At 51.3% G+C, this 26,424-nt stretch overlaps 1 protein-coding gene across 3 annotated transcripts; it reads left to right on the forward strand.

Annotated features, from left to right (window-relative positions):
- Window positions 1-2,506: 2,506 nt before the first annotated feature.
- BPIFB1 (BPI fold containing family B member 1) lies at window positions 2,507-26,146 on the forward strand. Of its 3 annotated transcripts, none has more exons than XM_070801510.1 (16): window positions 2,507-2,634; window positions 5,007-5,156; window positions 7,545-7,680; window positions 8,355-8,462; window positions 9,453-9,602; window positions 10,354-10,435; window positions 14,227-14,290; window positions 16,183-16,268; window positions 17,261-17,440; window positions 18,377-18,430; window positions 18,889-19,047; window positions 21,779-21,846; window positions 22,314-22,359; window positions 23,341-23,404; window positions 24,365-24,441; window positions 25,976-26,146. In XM_070801510.1, the coding sequence occupies exons 2-16, from the start codon at window positions 5,042-5,044 to the stop codon at window positions 26,006-26,008; spliced, it is 1,422 nt and encodes a 473-aa protein (XP_070657611.1). In that variant the 5' UTR covers window positions 2,507-2,634; window positions 5,007-5,041; the 3' UTR covers window positions 26,009-26,146. The 3 variants fall into 3 exon arrangements, with proteins under 3 accessions (XP_070657611.1, XP_070657612.1, XP_070657613.1); XM_070801511.1 differs by having other exon boundaries at window positions 2,547-2,672; XM_070801512.1 differs by lacking the exons at window positions 2,507-2,634; window positions 5,007-5,156; window positions 7,545-7,680 and adding an exon at window positions 7,716-7,952.
- Window positions 26,147-26,424: the final 278 nt, after the last annotated feature.

Below are 26,424 nucleotides of genomic sequence, written 5' to 3' on the forward strand. Positions count from 1 at the left end.
GGGAATGAGACTGCATTGATAGGACTGCTTGCGGGTGCATAATACCTCATCCCTGCCCCTGTTCTCATCACCAGTCCTGTTCTCATCACTGGTCTTGTTCTCATCACTGCCCCTGTTCTCATCCCTCCCCCTGGTCTCATCTCTGCCCCTGTTCTCATCTCTGCCCCTGGTCTCATCACTGCCCCTGGTCTCATCCCTCCCCCTGGTCTCATCTCTGCCCCTGTTCTCATCTCTGCCCCTGGTCTCATCACTGCCCCTGGTCTCATCCCTCCCCCTGGTCTCATCACTGCCCCTGGTCTCATCTCTGCCCCTGGTCTCATCCCTGCCCCTGGTCTCATCCCTGCCCCTGGTCTCATCCCTGCCCCTGGTCTCATCTCTGCCCCTGGTCTCATCTCTGCCCCTGTTCTCATCCCTGTGCCTGGTCTCATCTCTGCCCCGGTCTAATCTCTGCCCCTGGTCTCATCTCTGCCGCCGGTCTCATCCCTGTGCCTGTTCCCATCCCTGCGCCTGTTCTCATCACTGCCCTTGTTCTCATCACTGCCCCTGGTCTCATCTCTGCCCCTGGTCTCATCTTTGCCCCTGGTCTCATCTCTGCGCCTGTTCTCATCTCTGCCCCTCGTCTCATCTCTGCCCCTGGTCTCATCACTGCCCCTGGTCTCATCCCTCCCCCCGGTCTCATCTCTGCCCCTGTTCTCATCTCTGCCCCTGGTCTCATCCCTGCCCCTGGTCTCATCCCTGCCCCTGGTCTCATCTCTGCCCCTGGTCTCATCTCTGCCCCTGTTCTCGTCCCTGTGCCTGGTCTCATCTCTGCCCCGGTCTAATCTCTGCCCCTGGTCTCATCTCTGCCCCTCGTCTCATCCCTGTGCCTGTTCCCATCCCTGCGCCTGTTCTCATCACTGCCCTTGTTCTCATCACTGCCCCTGGTCTCATCTCTGCCCCTGGTCTTATCTTTGCCCCTGGTCTCATCTCTGTGCCTGTTCTCATCTCTGCCCCTCGTCTCATCTCTGCCCCTCGTCTCATCTCTGCCCCTGGTCTCATCCCTGCGCCTGTTCTCATCTCTGCCCCTTGTCTCATCTCTGCCCCTCGTCTCATCTCTGCCTCTGTTCTCATCTCTGCCCCTGGTCTCATCCCTGCGCCTGTTCTCATCTCTGCTCCTGTTCTCATCACTGCCCCTCGTCTCATCTCTGCCCCTGTTCTCATCTCTGCCCCTGGACTCATCAATGCCCCTGGTCTCATCCCTCCCCCTGGTCTCATCTCTGCCCCTGTTCTCATCTCTGCCCCTGGTCTCATCCCTGCCCCTGGTCTCATCCCTGCCCTGGTCTCATCTCTGCCCCGGTCTAATCTCTGCCCCTGGTCTCATCTCTGCCGCTGGTCTCATCCCTGTGCCTGTTCCCATCCCTGCGCCTGTTCTCATCACTGCCCTTGTTCTCATCACTGCCCCTGGTCTCATCACTGCCCCTGGTCTCATCTCTGCCCCTGGTCTCATCTTTGCCCCTGGTCTCATCTCTGCGCCTGTTCTCATCTCTGCCCCTCGTCTCATCTCTGCCCCTCGTCTCATCTCTGCCCCTGGTCTCATCTCTGCCCCTCGTCTCATCTCTGCCCCTCGTCTCATCTCTGCCCCTGTTCCCATCCCTGTGCCTGTTCTCATCACTGCCCCTGGTCTCATCACTGCCCCTGTTCTCATCTCTGCCCCTGGTCTCATCACTGCCCCTGGTCTCATCTCTGCCCCTGGTCTCATCTCTACCCCTGTTCTCATCCCTGACCCTGGTCTCATCCCTGCCCTTGGTCTCATCCCTGCGCCTGGTCTCATCTCTGCCCCTCGTCTCATCTCTGCCCCTCGTCTCATCTCTGCCCCTGTTCTCATCCCTGCCCCTGGTCTCATCCCTGCGCCTGGTCTCATCCCTGCCCCTCGTCTCATCTCTGCCCCTCGTCTCATCTCTGCCCCTGTTCTCATCCCTGCCCCTGGTCTCATCCCTGCGCCTGTTCTCATCTCTGCTCCTGTTCTCATCTCTGCCCCTGTTCTCATCTCTGCCCCTGGACTCATCAATGCCCCTGGTCTCATCAATGCCCCTCATCTCATCTCTGCCCCTGGTCTCATCTCTGCCCCTCGTCTCATCTCTGCCCCTCGTCTCATCTCTGCCCCTGTTCCCATCCCTGTGCCTGTTCCCATTCCTGTGCCTGTTCTCATCACTGCCCCTCGTCTCATCTCTGCCCCTGTCCTCATCTCTGCCCCTGGTCTCATCAATGCCCCTCGTCTCATCTCTGCCCCTGGTCTCATCTCTGCCCCTGGTCTCATCTCTGCCCCTCATCTCCTCTCTGCCCCTGGTCTCATCACTGCCCCTGGTCTCATCACTGCCCCTCTTCACGGAAGTGGCTGCCCAGGAGGCAGGGAGCCCTTTGCACAGGCCACATGCTGTCTAGTCCAGTTTCCTGCCATGTGCCCCAGTGCCCCACCCTTATCCTTCACGTCAGCCGGATCCTTGTTTCTCCAAACATCAGGAAACTGGAGTACCAAGTCTGCCTCCCAGCAGCTCTGTGGTTTACCAGATGCCACAAATATTTATTTTGGAGACCTCAGTCCAAATGCAGAGGGTGTGCAGGATATAAGGCTGGGTTTCCAGACGCAGCGCCCAGGTAAGGAGAGCAGCAGGCCGAGGAATCCGCGTGTCCAGGTAAATGTGTAGGGAAGGGGCGAAGGGCCTACGTCACCAGGAAGGGTCTGAGCTAGAGACACTTGTTGGGGTCAGGTCAGGAGCAGGAGAGAGGCCTGACCCCCTGGTAAGGCCCCTCTCAGTCCATTAGGACCCTGTTAGGGTCAGGGCCGGGGGTGAAGGGGAGTCCAGCTTTCTCACCCAGAAGACAAAACAGCAATGAGGAGGGAACTGGACTGGCTCCATCTCTCCCTGACCTCATCCCAGTGACATTAACCTACTCCACGCACACCAGCTGCTCTATGGCCAGCCCTGGGCTGGGGTGATTCTGAAGACAAAACTATCAAACTGTCCTGGATCCCAAGATATTCCCAGAATGGACCAACATGCTATGCTCAAGGAGAGCCCAGGGACATGGTGGTAGAGGACAGTCAGGGAAGGCTTCCTGAAAGAGGTGATACATTGGTGGAGAAGCTGAGTAGAAACTGGCTGGACAAAGGAAGAAAGAAGGGTATCTCGTGCAAAGGGGACAGCATAGTCAAAGAGGCAAAAGCCAGGAGGCAAGATGCAATGTGGCGGGTTGGGTGTATGGTGCTTGGAATTTGTAGAGAAGACAATTTTCCACAGGAGGGAAGGCAACCATCCACTTGCCCCCCTGAGAGCTTCTGATCAGAGGAGACAGAGCAGTGTGAGTTAATAATGAAGGGAAAACAGGGTCAAGACACTTGAAACAAAAAGACAATGGAGTGGGGATGGGGGCTTCCTGGGCAAAGGAGCAAGTGCAGGGAGGGCGTCCCCTCTGTCTCCTGGCTTTGACTGCAAGGTGGCTCCGTCTGACCCCAGAATTAGCGACCATAACTGTCATTATCAGAATAACAGCTAACCCTCATCGGGCACTTGTGTCATACAAAGGGATGGTCCCATTGAATCCTCCCAACAACCCTGCGAGGTAAGTATCGTTATCATTATCCCTTATTTTATAGATGAGGAAACAGAGAGGACAAATCACTTGCTTGAGAACACCCAGCAAGTTGTAGAGGCAGCCCTCCCACTCGGGTCTGTCTGACTCCCAAGCCCATGACACTTCTCTTCCTCCTTCAGGCATCCAAGACTCAGGAACGAGGGTCCTGTGAATCGACAGCAGCTCCCATGGCCCAGACCTCCTCAGTTTAAGAAACTCACACTCCCCAATTCTTCCAGGGCTCCCAGGGCCATTCATTCATTCAGCAACCTCTTATTAAAGCACTGTGTGCTATGCTGAGTGCTGAGGACTCAGAAGGGAGCAGGTAGACCCAATCTGTCCTCCTGGAACTCACAGTCTGGTCGGGGGAATCCTGCGAATTAAGCAAAACAGCTTTCCTACCACTTTGCCTCCTACCTGAATGCTCATCTCCTTCCAGCCTGCACTTCCTGTCCTGGACACACACTAGCCCCCAGGGCGACCTTTCTGCAAGTATGGTCCAGGCTCTCAGGTTCCAGGAGAAGGAAATCTCTGCAGAGAAAGGGACACGTGAGTGGAATTTTCAAGAATGAACAGGAGTTCAGCAGGCAGATAAGGAAAGGGGTCAGCACTGCAGGAAGCAGGAAGAGCAGGGTGAAGACACAGATGGGAGAGAGGAGGGTTTGTTCTGGGAACTTCAGGCAGCTTGGAATGACTGGAACTTCATAGAGCAAGAGGGAAAACCCAGGGAGGGAAATTGGCTGAGGTTGAGGGCTTTAAGTGCCACAATGATGGGTGGGGAAAAAAAAAACAGAAGCAGAAATGTTTTGTCCTGAGCACTGAGGGTGGATGTCCTGTAAGAAAATAACTAATATTTACCAAGTGCTCACCTTGCAAAAGCATGCTTACATGCTAAGTTGCTTCTGTTGTGTCCAGCTCTTTGTGACCCTATGGACTGTAGCCCTCCAGGCTCCTCTGTCCATGGGATTCTCCAGACAAGAATACTGCAATGAGTTGCCATGCCCTTCTCCAGGGTTTCTTCCCCACCCAGGGATCAAACCCAAATCTCTTACATCTCCTGCCCTGGCAGGCAGGTTCTTTACCACTAGCACCACCTGGGAATCCCACCATACAAAAGGCATGGTGCTAAATGCTTTCTAGATATTATCTCATTTAATCTCAACTCCATGAAGTAGCAGTCATGATGCCTATTTTCCAGATGAGAAAACTGAGGCACAGAGAGGTTAAGTTGATTGTCAAAGGACACAGAGACCCAGTCAGGCTCCAGCACCTACTCTCCTAACCATCTCACTGAACAGACTCTCCGGGACTCTATGACCCCAAGTCACCAGGTGTGGCAGGCCTGGCCTGGGCCTTCTCTGCTCAGCTAACGGAGCCCTCTGTGCTCATCCCAGGTTCTGCCACGTGCCACCTGCCGACCCTGAAGAAGATGGCCTACCCGTGGACCTTCACCTTCCTCTGTGGTTTGCTGGCAGCCAACCTGGTAGGAGCCACCTTAAGCCCTCCTGTGGTTCTCAGTCTCAGCACAGAAGTCATCAAGCAAAGTAAGTCTTGGCCGCCCAGGGAGGGAGGGAGTTCCCCATCACTAGGGGTATACAAGGCACGGTTGGATCCCAAGTCTTGAGTGAGACTTGACGAGGTGAGTTACAAAGGTTGGGAGGGTCTATGATCTCAAGTATTTATGATTCCAAGATCCCTTTCTTAAATTCCATGATTCTAAAACCTACCACTCTGAGGTCCACAGCCCTCAGAGGAGTATGCGGCCACCACATACATTGATGCAAATGCCTCTCCGGCTGCTCTTGCCTAAACCCCGATGCCAGAGCCCCTCCTCTGGGTTAGACCTAGTATGCAACTAGTCTCCAAAGCAAGCCCCTTCAGCTGGGAGTCTGGCTGCCTGCACCCCAGGCACAGCTTTATCAAGCTCCAGCTCTGTGGCCCTGGCAGCTCCCTGAGCTTTGGCTTCCTCCTCTGCAAGAGAGCCTCCCCCCTCCCCAGGTTGTCAGGATCATCCAATAAGACAGAAAGTGACAACCACTTAATGACCTTTACAGCTGAACTTCTCAGCCTCAGCACTACTGACTTTGGGGATGGAATACTTCTTTGTTATAGGGGGAATGCTGTCCTGGGCCTTCTAGCTGTTCAGAAGCATCCTTGGCCCAGCTGTGACACCAAAAATGGTCCACCTGGAGCACAGAGACCAACCTTCTGCATACAGTGGGCCTGGGCTGTGGCCCTGTGCATGGGCCGGGTTCTACACAGCTGGAAGGCACTATAACCTGTGGCTATATATATCCACTAGAGAGGATGGCTCCCCTAGGATGGAAGGGGAGCTGAGAACTCCAGGCACTCCTGGGGGAGGCACATATGCTCTGGGCCCACACTGAGTTGCAAGCACATGGAATTTCAGCCAGAAAGAGCTTGGAGAGGGGCAGTCATTTAGGTTTCCCAGCAGCAGAGTCTGAGTCGAGGAGCTGTGTGCAAGGGGGTGGTTTTGGAGGTGATCCCAGGCAACAGCTGCAGGAGAGCGGGAAGCAAGTCAGGTAAAGGCAAGCCAGTTATCACTGGGAACTGGGGCTCAGTCCCACTGGGCAAGTGCGTTAGTCAGGGCCAGTCAGAAGGCAGAAACCACACAGTAAGCCCAACAGATGGGTTTGTATCAGATATTATTGGCAAGAATTGAAACACTGGGAAACCAGCTAAGAAGGAATAAAGAGAGAATGCCAAAGAATCCCCTAGGGGTTGGGACGCAGCAGGGACCTCAAATCCAAGTACAGAAAAAACCTGGTGGGGAGAATCCTCCCCCAGAACTCATGGGGGGAGAAGGTTGAAGCTCCCAGAATGGTGGGGAAATTCCCTGAACTGTCCCAGGTCAGAGTCGGTCCTTGGTTGACAGGCTGAGGCCAGATGGCAGAGAACTGCCTGCCGGGGAGCCAATGGAATTCTCTGCAGGAGGGACTACCATTGATTCACTGGGAAGCTGTCTCTGGCAACTACCTAGAAAGGAGCTGGGGGTCACTGGCTGCCCAAGGAAATCCACTCAACTCCCAGCCCAAAGTCTTGGGAAGTAATACCACTGGAGCTGGGCAAGAGGAGCATGCCAGGGCCAAGCTTCTTATTCCTCCTCCATGTCCTTCCAGAACCTCGACAGACAGTACTGAACAGTGCGCTGGCTGGCAAAGGAGGCTTATTTATGGGGGTCAGCTCCATCGTCACAGTGCAGGCTAAAAGGCTGGCTTGGTCTCTGCGAGGCACTAACACACAGGGATTCTGGGACACGGTGGGGGACACACACCCGAGTCATCCTGCCCTGGGGTGGAGGGAGGGAGGCAGGATCTTTATACACCAGTTCCCACCAGTCATTCATTGGCTGAGGGCTGCTCTCCAATGCCACTCTCAGCATCAGCTCTCCAGCACTCTGACCTGCTCTGCACACAAGCCAAATGGGCTCCAGTCATCAGGGGAGACGTCCAGCAGGGACCAGAACCCAGAGCTCCCGGCTCTTCCTCTGTACAGCACCTGGGGCTCTTCGGGCAACAGGCCCATGGAATGCAGATGCCAGGGTATCATTAGCAAGTTCGTTTCAGCAGCAAAACAGCCCCAAACAAGGCCTTAGGAGCTCCCTGCCTCTCGGAGTGTTTGCCAGTGGATAATGAGAGACACGTAGGTCCCTGTTCCAGGTGTCCTGGCCGACACTCCTGGCGGAGGCTGGCGATATTCAAGGTGGGAATGGTCCCGCCCATGCCCAGCCACAGTCTCCATGTGAACATGATCCATCTGGACCATCATCCTCAGAATGAAGCCATCCCTACCCTCAGCTTATGTCCCAGTCCAAGTAGCCCTGAGTGATGTCCCCTCCCAGCCTGGAGCCCCCACCAAGCCATCCTCCTTGCCCCTCCCGCTGGACCCTAATCCCTGGGATCTGTCCCCAGTGCTGGCTCAGAAACTGAAGAATCACGATGTTACCAACACCCTGCAGCAGCTGCCACTGCTCACTGCCATGGAGGAGGAGTCGTCCAGGGGCATTTTCGGCAACCTGGTGAAATCCATCCTGAAGCATATTCTCTGGTAAGTGGAGCAGAACCAAGCTGGGAGCTGGCTCTTTGCCCACTTCTCTGCCCTGGACATTGTTTGCATGGTCAACAAGCGTCGGTTGGTGTCAACTCTGTGCCTGGCTGTGAAGGATGGATCCAAAAAAGCCTCTCCTTCAGAGGCTCCCGGAGGAGTTACCAAGAACCATAAGAGGGACCCAGGAACCCTAAGAGGGAAGATCCCAGAGGAAAATCGCCTGGGGTGGGAGGATGAAGAGAAAAGGTGATGCTTCCCAGTGGTGGGGACAGGTGAGCCAATGACTCCATGGTCACCAGGAGACAAAAAGAAATGGCATTTTGGGCAGAGAGACTGAGCTGAGCAGAGGCAAAGGGTAAGGGTGGGTCAGAATGGCTGGTGCTCAGACCCCAAGGCCAAGAGGGAGAGGTCAAAGGGGCCCGGGCACAGAGGGTCTTACAGGTCAGCCCCAGAAGCTCAGGTTCATCTCCTGAGTTAGGAGGGGAGCCATGCAAATGTTCCAGACAGTGGGGAGGAGGAGGGGAGCAAAACCATGCCAAGGCGAGTCAGCAGACAGGGCTTGGGTCCAGCTGCCACCTGGACACTTTGGGGGACAGCTAAGATGGGGACCAGTCTGGGGATGATGCTCAGTTGAATACGAAGCATGAATCTCAACCCTCCCATGTCCCATCCAGGATGAAAGTCACCTCAGCCAGCATCGGTCAGCTGCAGGTGCAGCCCCTGGCCAACGGCCGGCAGCTGATGGTCAAGGCCCCCCTGGACGTGGTGGCTGGATTCAACGTGTGAGTGTCCCCTGAGTCGGGCACCGCAAGCCAGACAGTTTCTTCCACTCATTCTCGCTGCCCCCATCCTCCATGCAGGAAAAGAGAGCTCCAAGCAGAGGGGAGAATAAGGGCAAGGCCCACGGGCAAGAGTACAGTTGCCTGGTTCACAGGGTGGCCTAAGGAAGGAGGGGAGGGGACAGCCTGGCGGGAAGTCAGGGCGTACAGGGCCTGTGGGCCAAGGTGAGGACTTGGTTTTCCCAAGGAAGACAGGAGCCATGCAGGGCTCTGAGCAGAGGAGGGACGTGAGGTGATTTCACATTCTTCAAGAAGCCTCCTGGCTGCTGCGGGGGAGGGGGGGGGGGGGGTGGGCCGCAAGGGTGGAGGCAGGGAGGTTATCCAGAAGCTACTGTAACAATTCAGGAGGAGACAATAAGAGTGTGGACCAGGGTTTAGGAGCAGGAAGGTAGTGAGAAGAAGCTGGATTCAAAATATGTCTCAGAGGACACAAGAGGATTTGCTGATGGATTCAATTAGGGCTCGGGGTGGGAATAGGGTGGTGGGGAGGTTGAAGGGTCAAGACAGTATGGAGTGGCCAGAAAACAAGGCAGGGAAGATCAAGAGAGGAGAGGGATTGGGGAAGGATCCCTAGTTCAGTTTGTGTGTATTAGATGCTCAGTCGTGTCCACCTCTTTGCGACCCTATGGACTGTAGCCCGCCAGGCTCCTCTGTCTATATACACGTTAAATCTGAGACACCAGTAAGACGTTTGAGAAAGAATTTAGGTGTAAGTTTGGAAGCTGGCAAGTGTAGAGGATTTAAATCAGAAGAGGAATCCAAACACCGAGCCTGGGACACAGTGAGGTATACACATGAGGGGATGAGGAGAGCCCAGCATGGAGCCTGAGAAGGGAGGAGCAAGAGGCCGGAGGCGGAGGTGGACAGCAACTGCGGCTTGATCCGGCCTCAGGCGGGGCTGGAGCTCACAGCCTGGGGCTCCTCCACTCCCAGGCCCCTTTTCAAGACCGTTGTGGAGCTGCATGTGGAGGTGGAGGCCCAAGCCATCATCCACGTGGAGACTAGGGAGAAGGACCACGCCCGCCTGGTCCTCAGCGAGTGCTCCAACACCGGCGGGAGCCTGCGCGTCAGCCTGCTGCACAAGTGAGTGCCGCCACCTCTCCCGGCCCCTTGCACACCTGGGAGGGAAGCCAGGTGGTGCTCTGGCCCCATTTTACAGATGGAGAACACGGAGGCCCGCAGAAAGAAAGGGACTTTTCCCTCCTGGTTCCTGGTCTGGGGCTCCTTTCAGGAAATCGGTGACACCAAAGAGAGCTGAAGGGTGAAGCAATAATGATGGGATCTCAGGCATCGTGCCAGAAATTGGAACAAACATTTGAAAGTGGAGAGGAGGCTCTTTTCTGGGCTCCAAACCACCACTGGCAGGCTTGGGTGCAGCCATGGGTCTAAACTACGGAGTCAGGCGAGCATAATGCAACTCTCGCATTTACTGTCCAGGCAACATTCTGGACAAGTCACCTCCCCGTGCCTCACCTCCATGGTGAGAGGATGAGATCGGGCAGTGATCTCAAGTACCCAGCTGAGTGCAGGGCACACAACAGCTGCTCAAAGCCGGGATGCTTCCCTCCATCCCTCCTTAGCAGGAGAATGGGGGAAATGCCCACTGCCTTCATTCCAGTGTCCAGATAATATTGCTAAAGACAAACCCCAGCCGTGTCCTTGAGAACCACCATCTTCCCCAGGGCCAGGGGCTACACCCAGCCCTGTCTCCAACAGGCCCTGTGCCTTGGGCAAGTTCCTTCCTTCCCTGGACTTGGTCTCGCCTTCTATAACACAGGGGAGAGGTGACCATCCCTGACCCACTTCATCTCTCCCCTCTTTTCCTCCCTCAAAGGCTCTCCTTCCTGCTCAAATGCTTAGCCGACAAGGTCATAAGCCTTCTGACGCCAGCGCTCCCTAAACTGGTGGAAAGCGAGGTAAGTAGAGTCAGCGTCTCTCTGGTCTGTGAAGCCTGCCCCCCTGTGGGTTAGAGGTGGAACTGCAGGCTGGTGCTAAGGGACCTGTGTCTCCTTTGAGTGGGACGTTTCTGGGCTTGGGTCATTCTTTCAGCAGTGGATCCTTGTGGTCAAGGTAATGAAACTGCCAAAAGACAGCCAAGGGACCTTGACAGTGATGTGCTGATAAATTGTTAACAATCGACTCAGGAGGGGTTGGAGGAAGGAAGCCCTGATTTGTAGCATTCACTGACTTCCCTGCTGTAAACACCTCTTCTGTTGCCAATTTCAAGCTACTAGTGTGAATTCACTAAACAGAAATTGGGACAAACATTTGAGCAGGGTCAGGAAGAGATGCTTGGTTGCACATTAGTGGGTGGTGTTTCCACCATGCAGATACAATAGACATATATAATCTCAAGAGCAATGGATAACGGTACAATAGAACAGAATAATTAGGAAGCAATGAGTTTTGAGCTGACTTTGCTCTTAGCATAATTTATTTAATTGTAAGTGTATACAACTTGATTTTTAATAATGTCAGGTTTATCACCAAGCTTAGAAATTCCTGAAAATTTAACAGTTGGTTCTCAAAAATTGATCCAAGCTAGCTCTATCTAGGACACCAGGATCCCACACTACCCTGGTTGTGTCATCAGGGGCTTGTTACCCAGCAGGTCTTGTTGGATTTATTTTTCTGAGTCAGTGAACACGAGTCCATCTCCCTTTATATGTCCCTTATATGTCACAGATAAGCTAAAACTCAATAAGTTGGATTTATCTGCCATTATGACCATTGATTTTCACTGTGAATTCCAAGATGTGCTCACACCAATGCTTCTCCTGGGATTAAAAATACCTTATCAGATAATTAATATATTTTTTATAGTAAAACTTTTTTGACTGAAAAACGCAATATAATAACCAAAACTTTGGGAGAAAAATACCCATAATCCTCCTACCTTAACTTAGCAGCTATTTTTTCTTTTGTATATTGTTTTCCAAATGTCCATCCATCTGCACTCATACTTTTATGTGGCTGCACTCAGCATCAGTATTATTTGATATCCTCTAAGTTATATCTATTTCCTATACCACTCTATGATAGTCATAACTGTTTTAATAGCTTCACCGTATTTAATAATGTCTTTAAATTTTTATTTATTTGTTTGTTTTATTTTTTGGCTGCTCTGGGTCTTCACCGCTGTGTGAAGGCTTTCTCTAGTTGCAATGAGCGGGGGCCACTATCTAGTTGCAGCCCATGGACTTCTCACTGTGGTGGCTTCTCTTGCTGCAGAGGACAGGCTCTAGGCACGTGGGCTCTAGTAGTTATGGCACCGGAGAAGGCACTGGCACCCCACTCCAGTACTCTTGCCTGGAAAATCCCGTGGACAGAGGAGCCTGGTAGGCTGCAGTCCACGGGGTCGCAAAGAGTCGGACACAACTGAGCGACTTCACTTGCACTTTTCGCTTTCATGCATTGGAGAAGGAAATGGCAACCCACTCCAGTGTTCTTGCCTGGAGAATCCCAGGGACGGGGGAGCCTGGTGGGCTGCCGTCCATGGAGTGGCACGGAGTCGGACACGACTGAAGCGACTTAGCAGCAGCAGCAGCAGCAGTTACGGCACATGAGCTCAGTAGTTGCAGCTCACAAGCTCTAGAGTGCAGGCTCAACAGCTGTGGTGCACAGACTAATATGCTTCCAGAATGTGGAATTTTCCCAGGGGATTGAACCTGTGTCTCCTGCATTGACAAGCAGATTCTTATCCACTGTATCACCAGGGAAGTCCTATTTAATACTTTCTAAAACCTTTCCAGAGAGCCTTTTGAAAGGAATAATTTTGTAAAACTTAGCTTTACTTATGTGAGATTTTTTTTTTTAAGAAATTTTTCTTCTACTTAAAGGTGACAGTTTCTTAAAGTAGGGCTCAGCTGGAAATTTTTTCCCAGCTTCCGGCAAAATCACATTTTAACTGGCATTATACTTTACTAGCTAAAAATATATCTTCCACTAGAAAAGATAGCAAGAACCTGGGATTATAAAATGTTCTTTGCATAATAGCCTGTTTTTAAGAGTCAAAAGCTGAATACAGTGAGCAATTTGAAAAACTGAGAAACAATTTGAGAAAATATCTGCTTTTAAGGGTGAAAAGCCAAATCCAGTGAACAATTTGAGAAAACTGGCCTTCCGTCAATCATCATGATTTCCCACCAGGAATCACTGATTTGAGACTACCTCCTGTGAATATTTCACGTGGCATGAAGGGAAAAGGGGCAGCATGTTTAAATGTGGCAGGAGCCCACCTAGAAAATGCTAAAGCCCCTTTCAGCATGGGTCCCAATGCCAGCTGCCCTTCAGAACTTCCTGGGAGGGCTTTTTTAAAATACTGATATCAGGGCTCGACCTCAGAGATTCAGATTTAATTGGTCTGGTGGGGCCCTGGTATCTCAGAGGATTCTAGCTCCCCCAAAGGAGGATTTTAGCATGTCACCATGATCGAGACCCAAGGGTGGAACTAAAGGGAGGGGAATTACGAGAGGGTGTGCAGAGAGGGCCAGGAACCCCTTTCCCACGAGGAACAGGCAGAGAATGTTGGGAGTCCCTGAGCCCAACTCCTCCATCCTCCCTGGGTTCAGGGTTGGCAAAGCAGCTGGAGAAGAGCAAAGCAGCTGGCTTTTCATAGGAAAAATTAACATTTATCAAAGTACATAGTCATTTCTCAAAAGTAGCAAAAGGTGGTCAACCAGAAGGTTCTTCACTGGTGAATTTTAACCTTAGACAAAATGACGGTGTCTCAGAGCACTGCCCTGGAAAACAGGCTGCTTCGAGCAAGGAGCAAGGCCTTTGGGGCCCAGGATCAAGTGAGGTGAATGTTTAACTTCCTTCCCAAGCAGAAGAGCCGAGGCTGGGGTTGTCACTGTGACACTTGGTCCCCATAGTTCTTCGTTTCGGGGGCTGTCCCGTGTACTGGGGGATGCTTAGTATCATCCTCAGCCTCCACCCACTAGGTGCTAGTAACACTACCCGGTAAACTGCGGCAATTGAAAATGTCTTCAGAAATTTCCAAATGTCTCTTGGGAGACAAAATCACCCCTGCCAAGAACTGCTGAATTTTTTTTTTTTTTTTTAGTTTTAGTTTTATTTTTACTTTTTGGCCAAGCCACACAGCATGTAGGATCTTAGCCCCTGACCAGGGATTGAACCTGCATCCCCTGCATTGGAAGTGCAGGGTCTTAACCTCTGGACTGCCAGGGAATTCCCGAGAACAGCTGGAATTTTCAGGGGAGAAGAATTCAAGGGGCAAAGAGATGTGCTGGGGCTAGAAACCCACAAAGAATGTTTACCAGTCTGGTTGCGTCTGTCTTTCTGGCCTCTGTTCTAATGTAACACATGCAAGGAAGTCAGTACCAAGGGTTGACTGAAGAAGTGAATGAAGGAACGCATTCTGGATTTCCCTCTTATGGGAACATGGGCTCTTGTGAATACGATGAGTCTCATGGGGAGGACAGCTGGCAGGTCAGGCACACCTGGACACTGGGCAAGGGACAAATCATTGCAAAAGATCCCAGGTGACACCAGAAGCTGTGGTGATCTCTGAGCAGTGGTAATGGTTGGGGGAGTAGACGCACCATTGAGTCCTCAAGCACATGGGTGAAAATTTGGCTGGCCGTGGGTACAGGGGCGGGACTCAGCCAGGTGAGCTGGGCGTGGGTCACTGTGGGGTTGTGTGCTGACCCCGGCTGATGGAGGCCCTGCATCTGTGCTCTTGCAGCTGTGTCCTGTGCTCAAGGCGGGCTTTGAGGACATGCGTGGGGAACTCTTGAATCTGACGAAGGGTAGGTACACCACTCTCTCTCCTTTTTTCTTGACTGCTGAGCTGACCTCCAAGCACTGCCTCTGCTCTCTGCCCAAGGCAAGCCTCCCCTGGTCAGGCCTGAGCAGCAACTCAGCCCGGTAGCAAGAGGGACAAGCATCATCTGATCTCTGCCCAGGATGAACAGACAGGATATCACCACAGCTGTAATTTCATGAGTACATAATACATGCAAGGTTCTATGTAAGCCAGTGTGTGCCCAGATAAACCCAAGTTCAAATTCCTGTTCTGCCACTGATTTGTTCCATGGCTTTGAAAAAGGGGGCTTATACATCCCTGCCTCCAGGATTGTTGAGGATTAAAATTTTATGGGAGAGTGCCTGGTACATGGCAGATGCTCTGCATGTGCTTACAGATGTGTGCTGGATGGATGGATGGATGGCTGGCTGGATGGATGGATGGATGGCTGGATGGATGGATGGATGGATGGCTGGATGGATGGCTGGCTGGCTGGATGGATAGATGGCTGGCTGGCTGGATGGATGGATGGTTGGATGGATAGATGGATGGATGGATGATACAGAGACTACTGTGGGCTATCAGAGAAGAGGGATCGAGGGAAGAAACAAATTGTATCCTCAGACCCTTCACAGTTAAAGTCTGAATTCTTGGACCCCCTCAGAGAGGGGATTGGTGGGGAGAAGAAAACTCTACCATCTACTCTTTGGGGATCTGAAGAGGCTCATTCAAAGAGCCACCAGAGAGGATTGGGAAGAGGAGAATGGAATCAATAGGTTTTCAGCATCTATAGAGCACCCACTTTGGGCCAAGTCCTTGGGCTGCTTCACTGACTCCTCAGACAACTCCATGAAGTAGCGATCATTATCCCACTTAACAGATAAGGAAACTGAGGCTCAGAAATGAAATCATTTGTCCAATTCACAGGAGGAATTAGTGATAGGGGAAGGCTTAAACCCAATTCTGTAAGTTTCAAGTCTGATTCATTCAGATCTGAGTGAGCTGATTTTGCTAGGTGTCAGTCCTGTACAATCTACAAGGCAAGTATCCTACTGCTTCCCCATTTTGGGCCTGGAGAATTCCAGAGACTGTATAGTCCATGGGGTCACAAAGAGTCGTGCAGGACTGAGCGACTTTCACTTTCACTTTCCCCATTTTAAGATGAGGAAACTGAGGTTCAGAGGCAGAAAGAGGCTAGCTAAAGCTACTAGGGCAAGAACCCCAAGCCTATCCAGCTCCTCTGTTCCCTAGGGGCAGAGCAGGAGGGTTCCCCAGGCTCCACAGGCTCTCCCAGAAGCAGGCAGACTAAGCAACGAACTTCGCACATACCTCCCTGATCTCTATTCTCCACCCAACAGCTAGGGCAGATGAGATGCCACTGCCACCTGGTGGCCAAGTGGGGAATCCCGAGGAGGACGCAAGGGATCCCTAGGGCAGACCCAGACCCTGCCAGGGTGGAGGGTACGGATCAGACTGGTGGGGGAAGTGGAGAGGTATAAACAATGGGTCAGTTTTGTTCCAAACCAAAATGTTGACACAGGACCAACTGAGTTCAGATCCTTTTACAGTATGCCCTTGAGCAAGTCATGTCACTTTTCTGAGCCTTGGTTTCTCTATCTGTGAAATGAGGGTCATAGCAGGACCTAAGGTTATTGTGAGGATTCCATGAGCTAACATGTGTACAATTTAACGCATTACCAGGTGCTTGATAAATCTCAGCTTGATAAGTCTCATTATATTTATCATTGTCCTTATCAGCATCATCATGACTCCTGCTCCTGCCCCTACACACCTGCCCCACCCCGAGCAAAAATGATGCTTCAGCCAAAAGCAACTTCCCACCAAGCCATCCAACACTGCCCTCCACCCTCACAGAATTTTCTTCTCCCTGAGCAGTGCCCATGTCTCTCAACTCTGAGCACCTGAAGCTTGATTTTATTTCTCCTGTCATCGACCACAGTGTTGTCCATCTCATCCTGGGGGTGAGTATCATGGGACCTCCAGGGGAAACTGGGGACATTCCTTCCCTTCTCTGACCACCAGTAGTCAGAGACCATTGATCTGCTTCAGGTGAGAAAACACGGGTCACAGTACACACAGGCAGACTTAGAAAAGTCTCAACAAGCTGACCACGTCCCACATAAACCGTTCTGGCAAAGAAAAGTCAGCGTACGGGCCACACACAGAATATCGACCCCAATGACCCAACCTCCTCCAACCTTGATTTCTGCCATCAGGGGCCAGAGTGGGAGGGACTCTTGGTCTTTCTCTCAGGCAAGCCCCTGACAATCCTCAAATATCTGGTGATTCTGAACAAGAGCCCAGGATGCAGACACATCATGAAGGATCACACAGATCTAAACTTCTCTTCCAGCTCCAAAACTCTCTGGCTGTGTGACTTGGGATAAGTTTCTTCACCTCTCTGATCCTCAAATTCTTTTGTAAAATGTAATAACACAGTCACTAAGGAGAGGAGGAAACGATACCACATGTGGCCTGGCAGGCAGGAGGCGCCCAGTAACCATCAGTTCTTTCTAAAATATGGAGCCACCCACCACATGGGGGGCTGGACACCCTCTGGAACCAGGCCAAGCAAGGCAGCGGGAACCTCAGACCTGTTTTCATGGACCCCTGGAAAACTGCAGCATCAAACATTCCCATCCATTCTGCTGCAGTCTTGAATTTTCTCTTCTTCTAAAGGGTTTCTGGGGTGTCTGAGAAGTTGAAACCTAAGTACCAAACAAGACGTCTAGATTTTTTAAAAACCAGAGATTACCTGAGGGGTGCAGATGGAGTCGGTGTTGCTAAGTAGCTGAGATAGCCCTTCATCTACAACAGCCAGGCACTGACTGCCAGGCTAAGCTTCCTGGCGGCAACTGCAAAAAGAGAAACCGGCTGGAGGGTGTCATTTCCTTCTAGGTTATTACTAGATACACTGTAGAGCTTGAGTTCTCTCTGCTCTGTGTCTCTGCAGGCCAGGTTGTTCAACTCAGAAGGAAAGGTGACTAAGCTGTTCAATGTTGCTGGGGATTCCCTGAATCTGCCCACCCTGAACCAGACCCCTTTCAGGCTCACCGTGAGGAAGGATGTGGTGGTCGCTATCATAGCTGCCTTGATCCATTCGGGAAAACTCACAGTCCTGTTGGACTATGTGGTAAGTCTCAGCATGGAACAGAGCCTGAAGCCAGCTCTGCTGCATCATGGGGATTTCCTGAATCAAAGAGGGCATAAGGACCCCCCTCCCCAAGCAGGAACCTCCTTTCAGGATCAATTTACATACTTCCAGCAACAGAGAGCTCACTCCTTCCTTGAACAGAGCCTGCCTCTGACATATATATAACGAGAAAGCTGAAAACCTCCTGTAGCATCCAGCACCAGTCCTCGTTCTGCCTTCCTGGAACCTGAAACACCTGCTTCCTCTATCAGATAACAGTTCTGTCCAAAGGGCATCTTAGATATTGACTGGCCCGGGGACAGCAATGCACGGCTGCCGTCCATTGCAGGGCCCACGGCAGACATCGCTCATCTCCCAGGGCCCTCCTCCCTATTGAGCCTGGATTCTGTCACAGCCACGGAATCCTTATTAACCCAGCCCAACAGAAAACCACCACCAGTCCACTGGGGTGTGCCATCTCCTCCAGGTGACTGATGGGGCCCAGAAGAGGGCAGGGTTGGCCCAAAGATAGGGGAGCAGGGCAGGACTTGAAGTCAGCTGACAGATCACCAAGTTCTTGGGGATTAGAAGTCAGGACGAGGGCCTGGAATGACAGGGAAAGGGGCGTGGTCACCAGCAACCACATTCACGACTCTAGTAAGAACTGGGTTGCTTCTCTGTGTCCTCTGAGAACAGGAAGCTGCCCGCAGACCCACAGGCACCACCAATCCACAGTAAACGTTCAGGCTGGCTGGGACTGCATTCCCAACAGCCACTGACACAGAGGCTGTTTCCCACCAGGCGCAGACACGTGCACTGGGCCACCAGACTCTCCCAGCTTCTCTGGGGTTTGGGGGATCCCGGCAGCAGGACTGCTGGAGGTGTGTCTCCCCTCTCCCCACCAGCTGACCAGCTCTGACCTCCTCTCTTCCTCAGCTTCCTGAGGTAGCCCGCCAGCTGAGGTCAAGCATCAAGGTGATCGACGAAACGGTTGGTCCATTTGCCATCTGCAGCCTGGAGGGTTTGCTGTGGTCTGTCTGCTGGCATCTGGGGAGGGAGGGAGGTGTGGGACCACTCTGTCCCCCCAGCACTGGTGACTGTAACACACTGCTCCCTGTCCTCATGGAGATTTCACTCTAACAGGACAGTTAGTGGTGACGGACAGATAGATTCTAGGGGTTATAGGAGAACTGCCAGGGTATCTGAACCACCCTGGGAGATGAGGGAGGGCTTCCCTGAAGGAAAACGTATTCCAGACGGAGGGAGAGTCCAAACCAAAGACTGTGAGATGGGCAGAACAACAATTTATTCCAGGATCTGAGGAAGCACAGAGAGGAATGGGGGAGTCCAGGAAGGTGGGCAGTGGCCAGGTCTCACGGGACCACATGGGGCTCGTGGACTATGGGGACGCACTTGGGACGCGTCATGTGGGTCTGATGTCCTTCCAGGCAGCAGCGCAGCTGGGGCCCACACAGATCGTGAAGATCATGAGTCAGACAACCCCAATGCTCATTCTGGACCAGGGAAATGCCAAGGTGGCCCAACTGATCGTGCTGGAAATATTCGCCACCGATAAAGACAGCCGCCCCCTCTTCACCCTGGGCATCGTGAGTTCAGTTGTCTGAGACGTTGGCAGCAACCTTGGGAATCCCCCTGTTCACTGTTCTTGTTCACCCTCTCTTGCTTTGCTAAACCTTTCTGCCACTCTTATTACCTCGCGGAGCTAGGGGAAGGGAATTTTGAACCAAGAATCAGGGGCTTTGGTGGCTCAACTCTTAATTAGTCAGAATCTTTAAGCAGACATTTAATTCACATGCACAAAGGGAATTGCATTAGCTCACATACCTGAAGGAGAAGGCAATGGCAACCCACTCCAGTGTTCTTGCCTAGAGAATCCCAGAGACGGCAGAGCCTGGTGGGCTGCCGTCTATGGGGTCGCACAGAGTCGGACACGACTGAAGTGACTTAGCAGCAGCAGCAGCAGCAGCATATACCTGAAAAGTCCAGGTCAGTGCTGGTTTCCAGAATAGCTGTATCAGGTGTTCAAACAATGTCATCTTCATTCTTCTCTCTTCCCATCTGGCAGCCTTGTTTTTCCTTGTGTTGCCTTCATCCTCAGGCAGTTTGTCCCTTCTTGGAAGTGCCCCTAACCCACATCAGGCTTATAACCTGTCAACGTGGCAACCTCAATGGAAAAGCTTCTCTTTCCCAGTAGTTCTAGCAAAAGTTCCAAAACTGACTTTCATTGGATGACTTAGGGTCAAATGCTTACTAATGAACCAATCAGCGTGACCAGAAAAATGAAATATGTAAATTTTCTGAGCTGGGACATACACACATATACACACACACATCCCAAATTGGGAGATTAGGATTGGCTCTATCCAAACCACAGGCCTAGAAGGAAAGGGGATAATTCCTCTTCCTCTTCCAAAAGATAAACAGAACTAAGTCATCTCCAAGTAAGTTCTGAATTGCTTTTCTCAGTAACAAAGCAGGTCAGATCTCAGAGCTTCCATTTAAAAGGACCCTGTGGATAAAGATCTGGGGGTGGGCTCATCAAAGGACAGGCCCAGTAGAAGATATCTTAGGTAGGACCCCTAGAAACAGGCCCAAGACAAAGACCCTTAGAAAAGTGCTGTACTGGGGGAGAGCTCCCAGGAGAAGGACTGAGCAAGGATGTGGCCTCAGCTGGAAGCTGGCTTCTGCTTCATCCCACAGTGAGCTCTGGAGCATGGTGGCGCCATGGGGTTGAGCCCAGGCTGAAACAGGAAGGCCAGCCTCTTGTATGCCCTTGTCTGTCAGTTACTGGTCACTAACTGCCCCCAAGGTAGGAAGAACATAACCTCCCAGCAAAAACAGGTCCCCAGACCAGGGAACGGCTGGGAACTGTTAGCAGCAGCGACACTCAGCAGCTGAGGAATGGGTGCCCCAACCAAAAAAGGGGGATCTGAGTGGGGCACCACTGCATCCTACAGAGGACAAGGTGAAGGAAGAGACGAGGCAAGATCCATGGTTGGGCCCTGGATAAGCAAGGCCTTCCATGCCTAGCCAAGGAGTCTGGACAGCACCTGATTGTCGGAGGCCAACGTTACCCTCTCCTTACAGGAGGGTGGCTGCAGGCCCTGTGCAAGCTGTCCACACGCCTTGTCAGTGGGCACCATTCACACAGCTACAGGGTGCATGGTGCCCTGGCTTCCCATGAGGATGTGGGGATACCCTGATCCCCTGACAAGCAGGGAGAGGGGACCGACCCCAGCCAGCCTCACTCCCTGGGGACTTCCCTTCCATGGCCAATAGCAGGCACTTTTCAAAGGCCACCATCATTGGTCAGGGAACTAAGACCCACATTCCACATGCGTTGTTCAGTTGCTCAGTTGTGTCCAACTCTTTGCCACCCCATGGACTACAGCATGCCAGTCTTCCCTATCCTTCACTACCTCCTGGGGTTTGTTCAAACCCATGTCCATTGAGACAGTGGTGCCATCCAACCATCTCATCCTCTGCCACCCCTTTGTCTTCCTGCCCTCAATCTTTCCCAGTGTCAGGGTCTTTTCCAAAGAGTTGGCTCTTCACATCAAGTGGCCAAAGTGTTGGAACTTCAGCTTCAGAACCAGTCCTTCCAATGAATATTCAGGGTTGATTTTCTTTAGGATTGACTAGCTTGATCTCCTTGCTGTCCAAGGGGACTCCCAAGATCTTCTCAAGCACCACAGTTCAAAAGCATTCCACCTGGCATAGCCTAAAAAGAATTAAAAATTAAGAAAAGACCTCCAAGCCCAGGCCTGCCAGAGAAGTCTGTTCTCTGGGTGCAGCTGCCCTGGAGCCTGGTACTCAGCTCACCTGAGTCTAAGGGTCAAGATGCTGGATGTATATACCTGTGTTTGAGGCTGGCTCAGCTTCTGACTTTTGCAATAATAATAACTGGTTAACAGTCACCATCCGGCCTGTCCCTCAGTTTACACACCTCTACAATGGGATAATAATGGGACTTATTTCACAGAGTCATGAGGATCAAAGGAGATAATCAGACAAAGCTCATAAAACACCATCTGACACACAAGGAGGGCTCCCGTGAACATTGGCTCCTGTCATCATTGTCAGCAGCAGCAATCCTATGCGCAACCTTTTCACTGGGGCATGGGTACAGGTAACAGCCCTGTACCCACAGAGAAGGAATCTGAGGCCCACAGAGGTCAGACCCTTTCCCAAGGTCACAGCCAACAGCTGAGATTCAGACCATGTCAGCTTGACCCCAGAACTTCCGTGCAGAGCCCCACACCCAACCCCTGACAAAAATCCTCTAAATAAAAGGGTCCTGGGTTTCTCTTGTTGCAGGAAGCCTCCTCGGACATTCAGTTTTACGTCGAAGATGGCCTACTTGTGTTCAGCTTTAACGAAATCAGGTAAATGCAAAAATTACTGAGAAGGTTCTGGAGATGGAAATGAGTCTGCCTGGTGACCACTGCTTTCTTTAAACACCCAGTGTCTTGAACCTCTGGGGTGTGAGTATCACGTGAAGGCTGCTTGGGGATGGGCAGAAAGGGAAAGACCACCTTGCCTGGATGGTCTCCTCCATTCACGATGGTCCTCACTCGGGGGGGTGATCTTTCTGCCTGCTTTTTGGGCAACCATGTGCCTGCTATCTCCCCCGCTTCCCCCGCACATTGCAATGTAAGCTCATTCCAGTGTAGGAGGGCATTACAATGTAAGCTCATGAAGCCAGGGTTTCATGTGGGTCCCTGCTGTATCCAGAGCCTGTGCCATGTCTGGTGCATGGTAGGTGCTCAGTAAATAGTTGTTGAATGAATGGATGGATGGATGAATGGATGCGACTCCAAGGGACCAGCCTCATGGGCATCTTCTCTTGCAGAGCTGATCGGATCCATCTGATGAACTCAGACATCGGTGTGTTCAACGTGAGTATGAACAGATTTTCCCTGGGGATACAGGAGATTGCCCAGGATGATCCACCGCAAAAGGAGACATTGCCTAGGAATGGCTTTGAATAAGGTCCCCACAGGCAGCTCCATGGTGAGCAGGCCAGCCTTCCCAATCTTAGCCACAAAGTCCAACCGCCTGGCTCAAGTGTTTACTGAGCACCTACTGTATGCCAGATACAGCTGAGAGTCTACACATTCGCAAACACACAGATACACACAGACTTACCTTCTGTAAAGTTTTGACCATAAATTAGAAAACAAATCTATTTTATAACACATTTTGCTCATATAGACTCATCTCAGTGACCCTGGGCAGCCCCTTCTCCTGAATCCTCAGTTGCCCTGAAAGTCAAAATGAATCAGAGATCTCAAGTTGTCTGAATCCTCTCTTCTGCCATGGTGGGGTATTTGTTTCTTGGTTTGGGTGGGGGAGGCATATTTTTCCACCCTTTTGTTTTGCCTCTTAATTCTTTTTTTTTAATATAAATTTATTTATTTTAATTGGAGGTTAATTACTTTACAATATTGTATTGGTTTTGCCATACATCAACATGAATCCGCCACAGGTATACACTTAAATATTTTTAATGGGGTGGATTCCACATGAAAATCGGGACGTCTGGCTTCCTTTGAGAAGTCAAAAACTCAGGAAACAGGATGAAATTCCTTTGGAGAATTCTGCTGAAACAGAGCAGTGGAGCCTTAGAGATTGGAGGCCAGGTGTGCATCCCAGAATGCACCACAGTCTCCCCACCTGCCTGATTTAGGGCCAGCTGGTTTGCTCCCCCCACAGCATGTCTGATCCTTGAGCCCTGGCAACTCTGACCAGCAGGGAATCTGAGACTCAGCATATTCACCTGCTGCCCTCACCACAAGGCAGGGCCGTGCCCATCTGAGGAATGGCTGAGAGGACTTCAGACTCTCAGCCAGGGTGACGGGGCCATTTCTCTTTCACAGCCTAAGCTTCTGAACAACATCACCACCAAGATCCTCACCTCCATCCTGCTGCCAAACGAGAATGGTGCGTCCCTTTGCTGTCTGATTCCCTGCTCCCCAGGACATTGAGGGCAGGCGCTTTACCTCTCCTGCCTGTGCCTCCATGTGGGGCCCCTTTCATTTATTTTCCACCTATCCTCAGAGCCTTGTTCAAATTCCGCCTCCTCCAGGAAGCCTTCCGGGTCAATCCAGCTGGAAATGCGCTCTCCCATCTCCAACACCCCAGCCCAGTTTGCTCCCTCACACCAGAACTTAGACATCCATAGAGGGTGTGGGCAATGTCCCAGGCTCATGGGCTAACAGCAGGAGAGAGACAGAAATGGAAACAACCAGAGCATGCTCAATGGACTTCTGATACACCTGGGCTCTCGTGCTGATTCTTCTGCTGGCTACCTGGCCTTGAACAAACTACCTTATCATCCTCAGCCTCAGTTTCTCCATCTGTAAAATGGGGAAATAGCAACACGTCCCTCAGAGGCATAAAGAAGAGGTTTTTACAGAGAAGAGAGGGGGCGCCTGACACAGCCAGTGCTTAACAGTTCTTGCTGTTGTTGGCTGTAGCTGGCATTACTATTTGTGTCACTAGTGAAGGAAGCCAAGAGAAAAGGGGGGATTATTCTTACTGAACCTCAGGTCCTGGGGGTGGGTGAACTGGTAACCTATGTCCACCCTGCTTTTTTCATGTCTTTGTTTTATTAGAGCGAGAAATCTCAAAGTATAAGCCCCTCTGCTGTGGATGATGGGAGCCCCTGATGGTTCTTGAGCAGGAATGTGAGAGATGTGAGGGTGCCCTTTGAAACAGCCAGAAGCTGGGGCTGGAGCCAAAGAATGGGGAGACGAGGCAGGGTGGATGCCAGAGCCAGAGGACAGGAAGCAGAGGCAGAAGTCTGAATCAGGCGTGCCACGTGCAGGAACTGTGAGCCCACTGACAGCTGCCCAACCCCACCACCAGCTCACAAGTCTCTGACCGCATTTGTGATTTCAGGCAAATTAAGATCTGGGATCCCAGTGTCAATGGTGAAAAACTTGGGATTTAAGTCGATTTCATTGTCTCTGACCAAGGTGAGTGGAGTTAAACACCCTCCCCCAGGGAGGGCACAGTCAGAGGGAGAGCCCTGGGGTGGGAGATAGGGGCTGCATTCAATCCTAGCTCCCCAGGTCACTTATGGGGATGTTGGGCAAGTCCCTTCTCCTCTCAGGGCCTTGTGTCCTAGTCTGTACGTGGAAAAGGGTGCCTGTCCCAGTCTGGGGTTATGTGCCTCCAGCCTTTTCCATCCTACCTGTCATTCAGGCAGGGGGAAGGGAAAGAGGCTTTATTAACTGTCTCCAAAGACATGTTGACATTTGACTTATTTTCAGCTGCCCACCTTCAAAATCTGTCCATACTTCAGCTGGCTTTGATGGAGAAGTATGACCACATACTGTGCATGATAACAAAAGAGGCTAAGTCTAGACTCAGGGACCAAAGAACTGGTTCAAATCCAGCTCTGCCTATTTCTAGGCAGGGATGTCTGAATATACAGGTCATGCACTAGTGAACTATTACATAAAATGATTCAATTATCACATAAGCAGTTTATCTAAGACACATGCTGCACTTAATTCATGTTGGATGGGCAACCGGTGTCCATATAACTGGGTGGCTAGAGCTTAGTGTATTTCATGTATCTCTTATTAGGGGGCATTTAGCAACTTTCTCTTCTTCTTCTTTTTTTTTTTTAAATCAAGTTGCAAACCATAATTCATCATTGGCAGTTTGGGTTGGAAAGATATCATTTCACTCTTTTTTTTTTTTATGTTTTCTCCAAATTTCCTGTTTTGCTCTATTCCTTTGTTTAGGACTAGCATCACACTGATACCGTGTTTATAGTCTTATATTTTAAAATCTAGTCAAAGGAATGAATAAATGGATAGATCTGAGATCAAACAAGTATGGTTTGAAAAAAGTTAACGGTAGAACCTAGGTGGTGAGTATACAAATATTCAGCATAAAGTTTTTTCAACTTTGCTACATATTTGAAAATTATCATAGTAGAAATTTGGGGGAGAATCTAATAGGTTCCATTCCTTGCATCACACTTAGTTTCCCCCGAAAAATCAGAGTGTTCTTAAAAACGTTAGCTGCCTAGGACCCAATGGATACAGTCAGGAATCTACACTTGACGAAACTTCTTGCGAGATTTGGTGATCTGCTGGAGTGGAGACGCTTGTCCTGTATAAGCCCAGACTGTGCGCCCGGGTACTTCACCCGTGCCCCAGACACCTGCGTGGTGTCACTGGTCACACACAGACCCTCCTACTCTGACCCTTCCAAGAACCCTTTATGAGTTCAGGGTCCTGACTCCCAATGTTAGCGGTCACCTAGTGAAGGACAAACCACCATAAGCCACAACAGGGCAGGATGTTAAAAAATGTTTTGAGGGGACTTCCCTGGCTATTCAGTGGCTAGGACTCCGTGCTCCCAATGCAGGGGGCACAGGTTCAATCCCTGGTCCGGGAACTAGATCCCACAGGCCACAACTAAGACCCGCTGGAGTCAAATAAATAAAATAAATAAATTAAAAAAAATTTTTTGACTTTTCTCCTCCAATTGCAGGAAGCCCTTGTGGTCACCCAAGCCTCCTCTTAGAACCTCAGCCCACTTTCCTCTCTCCCAGTGAAGACTTGCACTGTGGTCCTCCAGGGAAGGCTGTGTCTCAGTGAGAGTGTGGGAGCCAGCGCTGTAGTCTGTCCCTCCCTACAATGAATAAACTTTGTGAATCTTGCAGTCCGGAGTGTGTCTTTGTCCCAATTCAGGGTCATTTTGCCCCCTGGTAAGCTTAGGGACCAGACATCTGAGCCACATCTAGGTCATGTTCGAGCACATCTGAGTCAATCAGGGCCACATCCAAGCCATGTCTTGGTGACATCAAAATACATGTGGATGAGGCCCAAGACTTTGACCACCTCCCTGAGTTTCAGGAATGAGAAAGCCAGTTGCCACCTCCTGCCTTCCATGTCAGTTTCTAGACCACCAATGTTAGGATAACCTGTCTGGCGGGGACA

This window comes from Bos indicus, chromosome 13, assembly GCF_029378745.1.
Source record: "Bos indicus isolate NIAB-ARS_2022 breed Sahiwal x Tharparkar chromosome 13, NIAB-ARS_B.indTharparkar_mat_pri_1.0, whole genome shotgun sequence".
Lineage (NCBI taxonomy): Eukaryota > Metazoa > Chordata > Mammalia > Artiodactyla > Bovidae > Bos > Bos indicus.

Bases quoted from the DNA above. Each gene is read 5' to 3' on its own strand.
- BPIFB1 (XM_070801510.1), top strand. From the start codon at position 5,042: ATGGCCTACCCGTGGACCTTCACCTTCCTCTGTGGTTTGCTGGCAGCC. The intron at 9,603-10,353 runs GTGAGTGCCGCC...CCTCCCTCAAAG, and splicing joins CGCGTCAGCCTGCTGCACAA to GCTCTCCTTCCTGCTCAAAT. The intron at 10,436-14,226 runs GTAAGTAGAGTC...GTGCTCTTGCAG, and splicing joins CTAAACTGGTGGAAAGCGAG to CTGTGTCCTGTGCTCAAGGC.